Source organism: Tachypleus tridentatus, chromosome 3 (assembly GCF_004210375.1).
Source record: "Tachypleus tridentatus isolate NWPU-2018 chromosome 3, ASM421037v1, whole genome shotgun sequence".
NCBI classification, from domain to species: Eukaryota; Metazoa; Arthropoda; class Merostomata; order Xiphosura; family Limulidae; genus Tachypleus; species Tachypleus tridentatus.
This window is the reverse complement of record NC_134827.1, coordinates 65,172,509-65,189,521: the sequence shown is the minus strand read 5'-3', so window position 1 is coordinate 65,189,521 and position 17,013 is coordinate 65,172,509. Positions and strand designations below refer to the sequence as shown.

The 17,013-nt window shown below is 33.7% G+C and overlaps 1 protein-coding gene across 1 annotated transcript; it reads right to left on the bottom strand.

Moving 5' to 3' along the window:
• Positions 1-1,403: 1,403 nt before the first annotated feature.
• Positions 1,404-16,793, bottom strand: LOC143246085 (uncharacterized). Its single transcript, XM_076492301.1, has 6 exons — positions 16,749-16,793; positions 12,210-12,397; positions 9,825-10,134; positions 6,619-6,846; positions 5,592-5,799; positions 1,404-1,544 (listed from the first exon to the last, which is right to left on the bottom strand). The coding sequence occupies exons 3-5, from the start codon at positions 10,075-10,077 to the stop codon at positions 5,714-5,716; spliced, it is 567 nt and encodes a 188-aa protein (XP_076348416.1). The 5' UTR covers positions 10,078-10,134; positions 12,210-12,397; positions 16,749-16,793; the 3' UTR covers positions 1,404-1,544; positions 5,592-5,713.
• Between the last annotated feature and the right edge of the window lie 220 nt (positions 16,794-17,013).

Here is a 17,013-nt window from a genome sequence, read left to right as displayed (position 1 = left end):
ACCTTCCAAGCATTATACTGTTGATAACCCTGATAACCTTCCAAGCATTATACTGTTGATAACCCTGATAACCTTCCAATCATTATACTGTTGATAACCCTGATAACCTTCCAAGCATTATACTGTTGATAACCCTGATAACCTTCCAAGCATTATACTGTTGATAACCCAAGCATGTTGATAACCTGATAACCTTCCAATAATTATACTGTTGATAACCCTGATAACCTTCCAAGCATTATACTGTTGATAACCCTGATAACCTTCCAAGCATTATACTGTTGATAACCCTGATAACATTATTGTTGATAACCCTGATAACCTTCCAAGCATTATACTGTTGATAACCCTGATAACCTTCCAATCATTATACTGTTGATAACCCTGATAACCTTCCAAGCATTATACTGTTGATAACCCTGATAACCTTCCAAGCATTATACTGTTGATAACCCTGATAACATCCCAAGCATTATACTGTTGATAACCCTGATAACCTTCCAATCATTATACTGTTGATAACCCTGATAACCTTCCAAGCATTATACTGTTGATAACCCTGATAACCTTCCAATACTGCATTATACTGTTGATAACCCTGATAACCTTCCAAGCATTATACTGTTGATAACCCTGATAACCTTCCAAGCATTATACTGTTGATAACCCTGATAACATCCCAAGCATTATACTGTTGATAACCCTGATAACCTTCCAATCATTATACTGTTGATAACCCTGATAACATCCCAAGCATTATACTGTTGATAACCCTGATAACCTTCCAAGCATTATACTGTTGATAACCCTGATAACCTTCCAAGCATTATACTGTTGATAACCCTGATAACCTTCCAAGCATTATATTGCTGATAACCCTGATAACCTTCCAAGCATTATACTGTTGATAACCCTGATAACGTTCCAATCATTATACTGTTGATAACCCTGAAAACATCCCAATAATTATACTGTTGATAACCCTGATAACCTTCCAATCATTATACTGTTGATAACCCTGATAACATCCCAAGCATTATACTGTTGATAACCCTGATAACCTTCCAAGCATTATACTGTTGATAACCCTGATAACTTTCCAATCATTATACTGTTGATAACCCTGATAACCTTCCAAGCATTATACTGTTGATAACCCTGATAACCTTCCAAGCATTATACTGTTGATAACCCTGATAACATCCCAAGCATTATACTGTTGATAACCCTGATAACCTTCCAAGCATTATACTGTTAATAACCCTGATAACCTTCCAATCATTATACTGTTGATAACCCTGATAACCTTCCAAGCATTATACTGTTCATATCCCTGATAACCTTCCAAGCATTATACTGTTGATAACCCTACCTGGCTCTTTTAAAGGGTCTCCTCCATGGATCTGGACCAGATCTGGGACTCCATCAGAATTTATATCATTGATATAAACAGGAGTGTACATATTTGATGTTTTCATTATTGCATCAGAATTTTTGAAATCCCAAATAACAGTTCCATCTTTTCCACTAACTGCCAGCAGACCCTGTTGATTTAATTATATGGAAAATAATTATAGACTTCATATTGCAATTCAACATAGTCTTATTGGAGCAAAACAAGGTCAAATTAATTATATAAAATGTCATATTCTTGCAAGTTATCGACATCGTAAAGTAAAGATGTACAATCACAGGGACATATCTCGGAGTTGTCTAATGACCACCCCACTATTCTAAAATGTCTACTAATATTTTTTCTTATAAATAAGTCTAATTCTGTTAAGTTTTGAATACTTTCATCACATAAGTTTAATTTAGGTTTATATAAATCATTTAAATTCTTTGTGTAGAAGAAAATGTTCATAATATTTTAAAATCACTTTTCTACATCAAATAGTTAGGTGACACTGTTAATAAACAGTATGATTAATTGGCATATTCACAGTATTTCTGTTTCCATTATGTTGTGACTCATGTTATTAAAGACCTGTAAAAAACAATGCCATGGAGCAACAAGCAGTTTGGTAAATAAACAGTTTGAAAACTGTTTGTAAAAGTACAATGGAATCCATAAGACCCTTGTCAGAAATTCTGGTGTTAAAAGTAGATTATTCTGATAGTTTAAAATTGTAATGTGATGTTGGTTTTGATTACAAAATGAGTTTAATCATTCAAAAAGGCTGAAACATGTACAGTTAATGTTCCAAATGATCCATCTGTGTTTGGCTGAAACATGTACAGTTAATATTCCAAATGATCCATCTGTGTTTGGCTAAAACATGTACAGTTGATGTACCAAATGATCCATCTGTGTTTGGCTAAAACATATACAGTTGATGTACCAAGTGATCCATCTGTGTTTGACTGAAACATGTACAGTTGATGTACCAAGTGATCCATCTGTGTTTGACTGAAACATGTACAGTTAATGTTCCAAATGATCCATCTGTGTTTGGCTAAAACATGTACAATTGATGTACCAAGTGATCCATCTGTGTTTGACTGAAACATGTACAGTTGATGTACCAAGTGATCCATTTGTGTTTGACTGAAACATGTACAGCTGATGCACTATATGATCCATCTGTGTTTGGCTAAAACATGTACAGCTGATGCACTATATGATCCATCTGTGTTTGGCTAAAACATGTACAGTTGATGTACCAAATGATCCATCTGTGTTTGGCTGAAACATGTACAGTTGATGCACTATAAGATCCATCTGCGTTTGGCAGAAACATGTACAGCTGATGCACTATATGATCCATCTGTATTTGGCTAAAACATGTACAGTTGATATACCAAATGATCCATTTGTGTTTGACTGAAACATGTACAGTTGATGCACTATAAGATCCATCTGCGTTTGGCTGAAACATGTACAGTTGATGCACTATATGATCCACCTGTGTTTGGCTAAAACATGTACAGTTGACGTACCAAATGATCCATCTGTGTTTGGCTGAAACATGTACAGTTGATGTACTAAATGATCCATCTGTGTTTGGCTGAAACATGTACAGCTGACACACTATATGATCCATCTGTGTTTGGCTGAAACATGTACAGTTGATGTACCAAATGATCCATCTGTGTTTGGCTGAAACATGTACAGCTGACACACTATATGATCCATCTGTGTTTGGCTGAAACATGTACAGCTGACACACTATATGATCCATCTGTGTTTGACTGAAACATGTACAGTTGATGCACTATAAGATCCATCTGCATTTGGCTGAAACATGTACAGTTGATGCACTATATGATCCATCTGTGTTTGGCTAAAACATGTACAGTTGACGTACCAAATGATCCATCTGTGTTTGGCTGAAACATGTACAGTTGATGTACCAAATGATCCATCTGTGTTTGGCTGAAACATGTACAGCTGACACACTATATGATCCATCTGTGTTTGGCTGAAACATGTACAGTTGACACACTATATGGTCCATCTGTGTTTGGCTGAAACATGTACAGTTGATGTACCAAATGATCCATCTGTGTTTGGCTGAAACATGTACAGTTGATGTACCAAATGATCCATCTGTGTTTGGCTGAAACATGTACAGTTGATGTACCAAATGATCCATCTATGTTTGGCTAAAACATGTACAGTTGATGCACTATAAGATCCATCTGTGTTTGGCTGAAACATGTACAGTTGATGTACCAAATGATCCATCTGTGTTTGGCTGAAACATGTACAGTTGATGTACCAAATGATCCATCTGTGTTTGGCTGAAACATGTACAGTTGATGTACCAAATGATCCATCTGTGTTTGGCTAAAACATGTACAGTTGATGTACCAAATGATCCATCTGTGTTTGGCTGAAACATGTACAGTTGATGTACCAAATGATCCATCTGTGTTTGGCTGAAACATGTACAGTTGATGTACCAAATAATCCATCTGTGTTTGGCTAAACAGATTTATAACCAGGTTCTAAATACAGTTAGGTTCCATCAGTCGTATTAATTGTTAAATTTTAAAAATACAAACTTTCTGCTGTGATGTTTACAGACATTACCAGAACTTGTGAATCAGTCATTACATAGATGTTGTTACAAAAGCAAACACTGTGCAGTACTGTAAAGTTTTGATGACCTATTCAGGGTATATTTAAAATACCACCTGTCTCTAATACAAAATATTAGTTCTGTTACAGTTTACTTTACAAATCTAAATAATATTCTGAAAACACAATAATTTAAAGTCTGAGTATTTCTGGAAATATTACTCATACATTCAATATCTAATTAGGGTTAGATGTTATTAATTCAATAAAAAATTACTTAACAAGTAGTGGTAAACTCTTTTAGCCTAGTATCAATTAAACCACCACAAGTTACTACAAACAATAAAACACAGAAACAAGTAAAGTTTGCAAGACATATGAGACAAATGCAGGTGGATATATTTTACACCACAAATAAGAGTGAAAACTAAAGGACTAAGGAAAACAAATATATAAGTTTGGGCAGAGTAGAAGTCAACTTTGGCTAGGAAACTTTTATTTTTCCAACAGGATGTTTGGAATAAGCTGGATGCAGCAAGTTTCAGGATGCTCAAATGAAAGCTTAATAAATATTTAAGTAATGAGGACTTCCTTTCAGTTTCTTAAATTCTATAATACTATTCACACATGTTAAATAAGAGTTTGAGCATTAGGTTACAATTAAGCATGCATTCAAAAGAAGTCCAGTTACCCTCACCCTGGAAAGGTATTGCAACTGGGTCCTTGTGTCCGTCTATTCACATCCGTGCCTCGAAAACTAATAGACTATTCTCTAACAGGATGTTTAGGCAGAGTATTCATGATGAAGCTTTGTAGAATGGACGGCAACTGCCTGTTGCAGAGGCAAAAGTGTAGAGGATGACGTTTTGAAAGTCTTCCGCCATCCTCTACACAAGTGTAGAGAACGATGTTTCAAAAAGCCTTCCGCCATCCTCTACACTTGTGTCTCCACAATAGGTAACTGCCATCCATCCTACAAAGTTTCTTCAACTAACAGCCTGATGCATACAAAAAGTTTACACGAGATAGGAAGTCAAAACGGGATAGTTCTCCTCAAATTTTGTTTAGGTTCAGATCTGGCTTCTGCATCACTTTGAACCTTTTTTTTTTTTTTAATAGGGAGGCGGGGCATTTTGGGGTTAATAACTCTGTACAGTGTGATCACATTTGCACTAAATTCCATGGACACATTAAGACTGAGATTCCTCATGAGACTACAAAATATTATCTGGATTGTTGACCATTCAGGGCCTGAAAAGGATTTACTGAGTTTTAAATGTAAAATTTGAAATTGTATAAACACATATGACCTCAAAAAGAGAAGAAATGAATTAAGGACATGGAATCTCTCAGATTGCTTTTGTTAGCATTGTGTATGTAAGATACACAAAGAATTTTGAAACATTAAACTGTGTTTTGTTTGATATTTCATAATTTTACTCACAGCAAATCATCTAATACTACAATCTTCAAAATCATAGCAGACACGTCTAAACCAAATATGACTAATATTTACATCTTCATTCATGTTTATCAAAGACGTGCGTAAACAAAACGCCTCACTTACTGCCATCCGTCCACCTCCAATACAATCCTTTATCTTGTCTCCATCCAAGTCAGCATTACAGTTGATTGCAAAGATTTCGTGCGGTGTGTAACGCCTCCATATTTCTTGGCCGGTACGTCCATTCAAAGCAAGAATTCCACCCCCACAAGCTTCTTGACCATCAAAATAGACATCACAAACAATTCGGGGGTAATAAAGGCATCAGCACCTGCAGAACAATAATTCTATGGTGTATTGGCTCATTAAAGGTAAACTGCAGAAAATGGTCAAAAGGTCAAAGTTCACAGAATAATTTATTAAAAGCATGTTGATCACATTACACTATGTAACAAAATTTTACTTTTCCTTGTTCCTGGACAGAAAGTGTTATTTTCCAATTACTTAAGCCTGAAGTCAAATGGAAAAGACCTATTTTCTCTTAAAACTTTGCTTTAGTGACCTGGGAGCGTATAACAAAAACATTATGGGAGACTATATTTGGGGGCTGATACGTGAAAGTTATTTACATTACAGTCGCAAGTCTCGAAAAATACTCACTTCTAAATATTTGTTTTCATTTTTGTATAACTTTGGCAGAAATACATGTAAATCTCGATTCATATGTTGTTTCATTCAGACCTTATGTAAATGAAAATTTGCAAGTTTGCCCATCTTTACATACAAAATAGGTTAATTTCTAAATTTCATTATCCGGTCACAAAAGCAAAGTTTGAAGTTAATAATGGCCATTTTCTGTACTTTTACAACATAAGTAATTAAGAAATAACACATACTATCCAAGAACAAAATTTGTGTTACATAATGTTATTGGGCATTACTTCTGAAGTCACCAATACTGAAATTAGGCCTTAGGGTGGGTCTTGTTTATGAGAATGTGCTTGCTCTTTAAGTAAGTTGGTGGAACATTCACCTAATCTGCAAGAGGTTTAGTGAGAAAATATACTGTAAACAAACAAACATACTATATCTATATATAAATTATTTTTGCTAATAATGGGAGGGAAAAAAACTATTGGTCCAAACTTACCTGTTCCAAACCCCATAATAATGTCTTCAGCTCCATCAAGATTTATGTCATCAAGTCTCACTGCTGTTTCTGTGGTAAGCATCGGGAATGTCTGGACCCATATATCACTGACTGTTATGTTGGTACAGGGTAAAATAGCTTTTCGAGTGTGAGTGTGAAGCAGTTGATGTGAAGTTGATAAATGTGCCATGAAGGTGTTGATTAGAAAAACCACCAGACAGATGATTCCTAAGAAACCAGAATAAAGTGTCATTGGTAAAACAGATAAAGCACGTGAAATACAAATTGCAGAGTTTTATAGCATACTGGTAATTCTTTCTCTAACAACACAAGCTGGATTTTCTATTCTGAAACAACCCACAACACTATGATTATATACAAGTTACAGTTACTGAAATTTGTTTGTGAAAAGAAATGTATGTGACGCAACCAGAATTCACATAACCTGGGAGAGAACATGACCATATTATTAACAACAAAGTATTTATTGTAACTGAATGCTTTATTTCAAATTATGAACTCAAAACAATCAGAACACCTTTTATTATTCTATGTGATTTTGTTTAAGTGTAAAATTTGTGAACATGGCCTCAGAGAAGGTAATGGGAACAGTGTAATAAGCATCATTCCTACTGTTGTGAATTATTATGTAGCACCTACCACTTACAACAATCAAGGATGGAGGAATGAGGCTTAGGTTTAACTAGAGAAGGTAATAGGAACAGTGTAATAAGCATCATTCCTACTGTTGTGAATTATTATGTAGCACCTACCACTTACAACAATCAAGGATGGAGGAATGAGGCTTAGGTTTAACTAGAGAAGGTAATAGGAACAGTGTAATAAGCATCATTCCTACTGTTGTGAATTATTATGTAGCACCTACCACTTACAACAATCAAGGATGGAGGAATGAGGCTTAGGTTTAACTAGAGAAGGTAATAGGAATAGTGTAATAAGCATCATTCCTACTGTTGTGAATTATTATGTAGCACCTACCACTTACAACAATCAAGGATGGAGGAATGAGGCTTAGGTTTAACTAGAGAAGGTAATAGGAACAGTGTAATAAGCATCATTCCTACTGTTGTGAATTATTATGTAGCACCTACCACTTACAACAATCAAGGATGGAGGAATGAGGCTTAGGTTTAACTAGAGAAGGTAATAGGAATAGTGTAATAAGCATCATTCCTACTGTTGTGAATTATTATGTAGCACCTACCACTTACAACAATCAAGGATGGAGGAATGAGGCTTAGGTTTAACTAGAGAAGGTAATAGGAACAGTGTAATAAGCATCATTCCTACTGTTGTGAATTATTATGTAGCACCTACCACTTACAACAATCAAGGATGGAGGAATGAGGCTTAGGTTTAACTAGAGAAGGTAATAGGAATAGTGTAATAAGCATCATTCCTACTGTTGTGAATTATTATGTAGCACCTACCACTTACAACAAACAAGGATGGAGGAATGAGGCTTAGGTTTAACTAGAGAAGGTAATAGGAACAGTGTAATAAGCATCATTCCTACTGTTGTGAATTATTATGTAGCACCTACCACTTACAACAATCAAGGATGGAGGAATGAGGCTTAGGTTTAACTAGAGAAGGTAATAGGAACAGTGTAATAAGCATCATTCCTACTGTTGTGAATTATTATGTAGCACCTACCACTTACAACAATCAAGGATGGAGGAATGAGGCTTAGGTTTAACTAGAGAAGGTAATAGGAACAGTGTAATAAGCATCATTCCTACTGTTGTGAATTATTATGTAGCACCTACCACTTACAACAATCAAGGATGGAGGAATGAGGCTTAGGTTTAACTAGAGAAGGTAATAGGAATAGTGTAATAAGCATAATTCCTACTGTTGTGAATTACTATGTAGCACCTACCACTTACAACAATCAAGGATGGAGGAATGAGGCTTAGGTTTAACTAGAGAAGGTAATAGGAATAGTGTAATAAGCATCATTCCTATTGTTGTGAATTATTATGTAGCACCTACCACTTACAACATACTACATATACCAGTTATTTCCCTGAAGAAGGGTTGAAGGTTGCCTGAATGCTTGCTCCATTATTGAGTAGTGTTTGTATGTTTGTCAGTCAGTAGACTAAAATGACACTGCATGAAGTATGCTTAATGCTGTAATTCATACTGTTGTCACATCAGTGAAACATGCTCAAGCCATGAATCATGAGAAGAATTATCCACTCTCTACAATACAAAATAGCATGACATATGAACTTTAAATGCAAAGATTAAATATATTTGTTCTTATTAATTTTGGTTTAATTTACTCTTGAAACAGAACACTATTGAAAACCCTGTGAACGTACATCTAGAGTTTAACACATAGTTCAATGCTAATTTGAGTGACACCAAGAAAATATATTTTGAAATATGGGGCTCTTATAAACATCATCATAAACCAATAATTCTTGGCAAATGAATATACCAGTGATACAATGATTCTATGTCCACCAGAGGGCACTATAACTCTTCAAGGTGGTCACAATTTGTGTTGCCAATGGCCCATATCCTTCAAAAGAGGTGAATGAAGCTCTCCATCATTTAAGCCCCTCATGATATGCACCTAATTTCAATTATATCTGAAAGGTAAATTATTCAAGTAGACCAACCACCAGAACAGTCACATAAACTATCAGGCAATTTTGCCCAACAGTTTCTCACATCACCAGAGATACAGGCCATTATTTACATGAATGGTGAACACTCTAGTAGATGTAGCTCCCTCTGGTGAATATTTCCTGAAACCACAGATGAATTTTGTACACCATAGTATCTCTGATTTACCCACCGAAAGTTCCTACTCTGTGATAAACATTATTCACTTCAATGATGTTTGAATTTGCCAAGAACCTTTTCACAAATCCCATAAAATTTTTACTTCTACTTGCATGTATATTTCAAGATATGTTAATATATTGTGTTTGAAATTGTTTGAAAATGTGTCACTTTTTATCACGTAGCATGTTTAAATTTTCAAACTTTAAATGCAAGATTATTTCACACAAAATGCCTTAAGATATTTTACATCCTAAACATTAACGTTAATGACATATTTTACTCAAAGTCATTATGATGCCAAAATCACAGTAAAATGATAGGACACTACAGGCTACACATTTTATTTTCAATGTTTCCCAGTGTACTCCATCACATGATCTCACCTATAACAGCTCCTAGAGCAATCAGTCCATAAATAATGGGGCCCCAGATTACTCTTAAAGGGGGCACTTTCCGAACTCTAGTGTGTAGGACGTCAGTCTTGGAGACACGGTGGCGAGGAGCCATAAGGGGTTTGCTAATTCCATTTTCATCAAGTGGAATAGACTTTCCTCCACGGGTGAATACCTCGTCGTCTGTCAGTTCATCTTCTTCGTCTAATCCATTAAGTTCTAAGTGCTCTGTATACGTTGCCATCACAACCTTACGATATCATCAGGCTTAAGAAGCCACTGCATATATAGCTTGAAAAACCTGTAATGCATTTTCTGTACTTTTATCACACTTTACACTTTAGCAGAGATTAAATAATGTACAATGTTTACTGTACTCTCACAGCATACTTCTCCACTGTTATAACTGAAACTCATGAGACAGTGCACCAAATGCCAATGGAATAATTCAAAAGTTAACTAAAAAACTGTGTTACAGTTCAGGTCTTTAAACATTCCCACATGATAAACTGGCAAATAAGAAGTAATAAGTGAATAATTTGTTATAATGAACAATACTAAAGTAAAATTGAAAATATCCATAGAAAGATGCATTGTTTGTGTTGATGAAGTTACTCAGACATAAAATTGTTTTATGCAAGTAAGGAAATTAATAGCAACATAAAAAGGGAAGAATTACATTTAAAACTTATCTATTTAGAGTGTGAATAAACTTCAGTAGGGTGAGAAACACCAAGGTGATTTTTCATAATTTATTTACACAATGGAAATGTTTTCACACAACATCTAAACATTATGATTAATATCCAAAGTAATATGAGCTTTGTATCATGTTACAACAGCTATAAAACGTAATTTGTGTGTGTGTGTGTTTTCGTATAGCAAAGCCACATCAGGCTATCTGCTAAACCCACTGAGGGGAACTGAACCCCTGATTTTAGTGTTGTAAATCCAGAGACATACCGTTGTACTAGTGGGGGGCACATAATTTGTTACTATTAATCTTTTGTTAAACATTACATACACATTTTACAATATAAAATCATAGGTCATGGGCCACATATATAATGCAGAAGTCCGTTTCACTTACAACTGCTGAATGGATCAGCTATTGACCAAAGTGATAATAATGTGTCACGTTACAGTAATACTAAGCTGATATGTAATCTTAAAGTCAGTTATTCCTAATAATAAAAAATATATTATAAATCCTTTCTTCTTTAACCTTAAAACAGAACAAAAGTAAACCAATACTTTCATGTTTTGTATAATATCTTTAAAATAAAAGGAAAAAACAGATGAAATAAAACAGTAGCAGAGAACTACTGAATATTTCTTAATTGTGTGTTAGGCTTAACTTGTATGACAAAAAAAATCCATCTTACAAAATATTAAAAAATTAATAACTGATAATAATTAGAATTATAGGTTAATAAAATGTAGCAGACAATGTAACATGACAATATGTTTTAGAAATACTACTAACACAGATATTATAAAATAAAACATTGTTTTTGGTACCACTGACTGTATAGCCCTAATTTCTATATTCTAATTTATGTTTAGGTAATACAAACTGCTTTCCATATTTGTTAAACTCATGAAAAGTGATTTACATAGTAAAAACAAACACACTAAACGATAAACATGTATAATCATAGTAATAATAAATATATTGAAATACGATTTTTGTTTAATATTTATTTCTGACTTATATTATCAAACCTTTGATTTTGCCATGTAATTTTAAATGTTAAAGAAACAACAGCAAATTACTGACGTACTATTTAATTGTTTTATGGTTTCATTAACTTCATTATTTCTACACATCAAATAATCATTGTATGTCATTAAAGATATACCTGATTTCCAACACAAATTACCTTTTCTTATGATGTTATGTTCTCATTAGTAAAATTCTTGAAACTTTTTAACAGTGAAGTTATTTTAAATACAAAAGAAGTTCGAGTGAAATGAAGTCTGATAAACATAACTGAAGTAATCTGATATTTTTTGTTTCATTGATTAAGTTATTAAACATGGATATTTGTAACAAATACTCTCGAATTTCGTTAAGGTATACTTTTGATTTTCAAATACTCATTGCTAATAAATGTTATAATATACCAAGCTATAGAAAATAAATTTAAATTTAAAACGAAAATTAGCAACTGAATAAACATTTTGCCAGCGTAACATTACACTACAAATTATGGGCTTACATAATTTTGCGTTCCAAAAGAAAACATATTTTTAATCGGTTTTACTTTTATTTTGCTGTCCAAGTCCAGTATTTTCTCACAGATTCTTGTACTTTTTAGTCAAAAGAGTTATTTAGCTAAAGTTTACACAACTAACATCGAAAAAATTACTCACATATGGTTCAGACAGCTGCTCAACACATCACCTTTCTACCGTCATTAATACTTTTCACCGTCGCTTCACTACGCCAGTTAGTGATGACGCTTCGGCCAGAGGGCGTTACACTAGCTTCACTGCACAAGCTTCGCTCGCGCAGTAGAGCACGTTCCACAGGGGCGACGTGTTTGTGCAACATCTTTCCTCTGCGTTTTGGTGAAAGGATAACATTTCAAACATGCAATAAGTTAACATACATCAAAATTCAGTGTTATTTTACTAAAACAATTTGATCTTCATGCTTGCTACGCTGTCTAAGTATCTTTTAACTGTTACCCTAGAGCGGTATCTAAGTTTATCTGACCTTCAGATTTTTAAACAAGTATTATCATTCTAATTTTTAATGTCATAAAATCTGTGTAAAAAATTAAATCAAACGTAATTTAATTGGAATCAGAACATGTAAAAAATGATTTTAAACATGGCTATTTAGGGATGTAATAAAACGATAATGGAAACAAACCTTAAAATTAAAGATTTGCCAATCTTTTGCTTAGGTGCCGCCATTTTATTTTATTAAATATCGTTAACTTAATAATTTTGTTTTCTCCTTCAAGTTCTCTTCTCAACCGGAGTACATTGTAATTACTTTTAATATTCGTATAGCAGCTTTTTTCGGTCAAGGAAATTATATTGCACGTATTTAATCTTACAAATTGAAATGATTGGTGGTATTATCGTGTTTTCACATATCTTAATGCATCTTGCTTCTTAAAACATTATCAGGCAAGGACTGTGCACCCTAAGATTTCACTCTGGTACACCCTAATTCATTCTGTATAACAGCTCAAAAATCATACTGTTACGTAAAGAAAAACACAACATAAAATATTACTGTTATTCCGTATCATTGCATGATAATATCCACTGACCTTCCCCAAGGAATAGAACTTTGAGCTTGACCGGTTATATATGAAAATTGTTCTCGCCATATAAAGAATTTTAGGATTTTGTCAAAAGGTCTATCAACATTTGCAAAAAGTAAAAGTAGTTGTTGTTGTTTTTTTCTAATCGTTGAAAATTAGGTATATTTTTTCACCTTCATGTATTAAGTTTAAACTTGTCTGCAAACAAGTCACAACACGTCACATTTCTGACTCTCGAAATTGTACTGATATCCATTTAACTTTTCATAATTATGTTGGATAATTAATCATTTTTGATCCAATGATTCTGTACGACAAAAGGATGAAACCAACTTACCCTAAACTACACGAACATTCGAAGAAAAAAAAACGCAGGCATACGAATGAAAGTGAATTTTATTTATTTTTATTACAACAGTCAGTTAATAAAATAATGATCATGCGTTACTCCAACTCATTAGGGTCTACATTTTAAGGTGAAGAACCATCAGACTTACAACATATGTTAAGTAAGGGGCTACCAATCTCAAGTGAAGAACCATCAGACTTACAACACATGTTAAGTACTAATCTCAGGTGAAGAACCATCAGACTAAGTCTCTCAGGTGAAGAACCATCAGACTTACAACATATGTTTATATGTTACCAATCTTAGATGAAGAACCAAGACTCTCAAGTGGGTTACCAGAACCATCAGACTTACAACATATGTTAAGTAAGGGGTTACTAATCTCAGGTGAAGAACCATCAGACTTACAACATATGTTTAGTAAGATGTTACCAATCTTAGATGAAGAACCATCAGACTTACAACATATCTTAAGTAAGGGGTTACCAATCTCAGGTGAAGAACCATCAGACTTACAACATATGTTAAGTAATGGGTTACCAATCTCAGGTGAAGAACCAACAGACTTACAACATATGTTTAGTAAGGGGTTACCAATCTCAGGTGAAGAACCATCAGACTTACAACATATGTTTAGTAAGATGTTACCAATCTTAGATGAAGAACCATCAGACTTACAACATATGCTAAGTAAGGGGCTACCAATCTCAGGTGAAGAACCATCAGACTTACAACATATGTTTAGTAAGGGGTTACCAATCTCAGGTAAAGAACCATCAGACTTACAACATATGTTAAGTAAGGGGTTACCAATCTCAGGTGAAGAACCAACAGACTTACAACATATGTTTAGTAAGGGGTTACCAATCTTAGATGAAGAACCATCAGGCTTACAACATATGTTTAGTAAGGGGTTACCAATCTCAGGTGAAGAACCAACAGATTTACAACATATGTTAAGTAAGGGGTTACTAATCTCAGGTGAAGAACCATCAGACTTACAACATATGTTCAGTAAGATGTTACCAATCTTAGATGAAGAACCATCAGACTTACCACATATGTTTAGTAAGATGTTACCAATCTTAGATGAAGAACCATCAGACTTACAACATATGTTAAGTAAGAGGTTACCACTCTCAGGTGAAGAACCATCAGACTTACAACATATGTTTAGTAAGGGTTTACCAATCTCAGGTGAAGAACCATCAGACTTACAACATATGTTAAGTAAGGGGTTACCAATCTCAGGTGAAGAACCAACAGACTTACAACATATGTTTAGTAAGGGGTTACCAATCTCAGGTGAAGAACCAACAGACTTACAACATATGTTTAGTAAGGGGTTACGAATCTCAGGTGAAGAACCATTAGACTAACAACATATGTTTAGTAAGGGGTTACAAATCTCAGGTGAAAAACCATCAGACTTACACTGTAAATTAATTTAATGCTTGTTAAACAAAGGTGAAAAAACTAACAGAGTTACAAAAATACATTCCATAAGGGGATTTAACAAAAGTAGCATCCAAATCATTTACTATTTACAGCTAGTTATCAAATAAAGCAGTAAAGTAAAAAATAATATACAAAACCAACCTGCATAGCATAACACAATAAAATCCAATGAACCATCCACAAGAAGTAACAATTTATTTCCAAATCAGCCAAACTTAAAATAACCGTTTTACTTGAGATGAAGTTGACAACTCAAGCAGCAAGAAGTTTGGTTAATTTACTCCATATGATTCCTCAGGAGTATCTTCTATGTAATGTGTGACTCTAACACAAGGTTTTTTTTACAAGTGTTACAGTTGGTTATCCTTCTGTTCTTATTATTTTCCTTATCTTTAAATGTTTTTTTAAGAGGTTACTTTTACATTGATAAGGGTTAGGGTGTGAATTTGGTGTATCTAAATCTTAAGAGTTGTTATAAAATATCACAACTTGTGTTGGAGATAAGTTGGCTAATTAAGTAGAATAATTGGCTGGGCAGAAGGACCCAGAGGTTGTAAACAGAGTTTAAATAAATGGGATTAATGCTCCAAATGTGGTATTTTGGGGCTCAATGTTAAGACCTGTATTCTTTACGATTTATGTCAATGAAATAAATAATGGAATGGTCAATAAATTTGCTTATGATATTAATATCTTGAGTGTTGCTGGTTGTAAGGATGCCACTGCTTTACAAAAGGATTTAGGTTATTTGGTGAGTTGGACAATTAAATTGTGGACAGCTTTTAATTATAATAAATGCCAGGAAACACATTATCTGACATAATTTAAATTAAAATAATTGTATTACCAGGGCCAATTTGTGTTCAAATTGATCAGTATCTTAAACCATCCAAGAAGTGTATTGTTGCTAGTTGTAGAGCAAATATGATTTTTGGATGTATCCATAGAAACATTAAATATAAGAATTAAAAGTTTTCATTGCAATATATGGGTCACTAATTAGGTCACAGTTGGAGTGCTTAGAAAGGACATTGAATTATTGGCAAGTGTTCAGAGGAGAACTACAGGGTGTTTGGAAAGTCACTGTGCACTTATATATTTATTAACAGACATGTTTCAATACAGAATACAGGAAGTAAATATAAATGACAATTATAAACAATGTTGAAAGTGACCCCCGGTTGGCATCAATACAGGCCTGGATCCTTCTTATTTTGTTTCTAAACACCGCTATCAGTTGCTGGCTTGAAATATACTGAATAAAATATGATTACAAACTGCACAGTGACTTTCCGAACACCCTGTAGTAAGATGATATCTGGGAATGTTGGTAGGAAATATTGTCATAAGAGAATAATTTATCTGAAGTTGTTTTCACTTGATTAAAGAAGAGTTAGAGTTGATCTAATTGTGGTGTCAAGGAACTTGATAATGTTGGTTATTCAACTTTTTTATTTAATTTCATAAATAATTATGAGTAGCGTTACGGGTCACAAATATAAGTACTTCCAGTGTGTGTCATATTCAGCTATGAGTTATTTTTTCTAACACTAACAGGGTGATTGGCTTTTACTAGATTTAGAATAGACTGTCTTCTCCATGTAGGAGGCTTTAAAAGTAGGCTAGACAAATATTTACACATTAAAGACAAAATTACAGTTTTTATTTGTTTCTTAAAATCTAAAGTTTAATGGATAAGACAGACTAGATCAATAGACGTACTCCTAAACTAAAATTCTATGTTCTGTCTCTGTAAAAATTGTAATTATAAAAATGTAACACATATCAACTGTAGTATCAAATAAACAGAATTTAGCCGCCTACCAAAATACATAAAGCTACCCTTCCGATATTCCACACCAGTAGCGCCATCTGAAGAAAACTACCATAGTTTTATTTGTTGTAAATATATAAACAGTGATAAATATATTTAACGCACTCTAACGATAAAATCTAAATTACAATTTGTACATTAATATTAAATCTGGTTATAAGTTATTTTTCGGATCAAAGTAAATTTTAATGTTTCAATTTCAATTTAAATACCGATATAATTATTTGTTTATAAGGACAGATCCAAACAATTTTC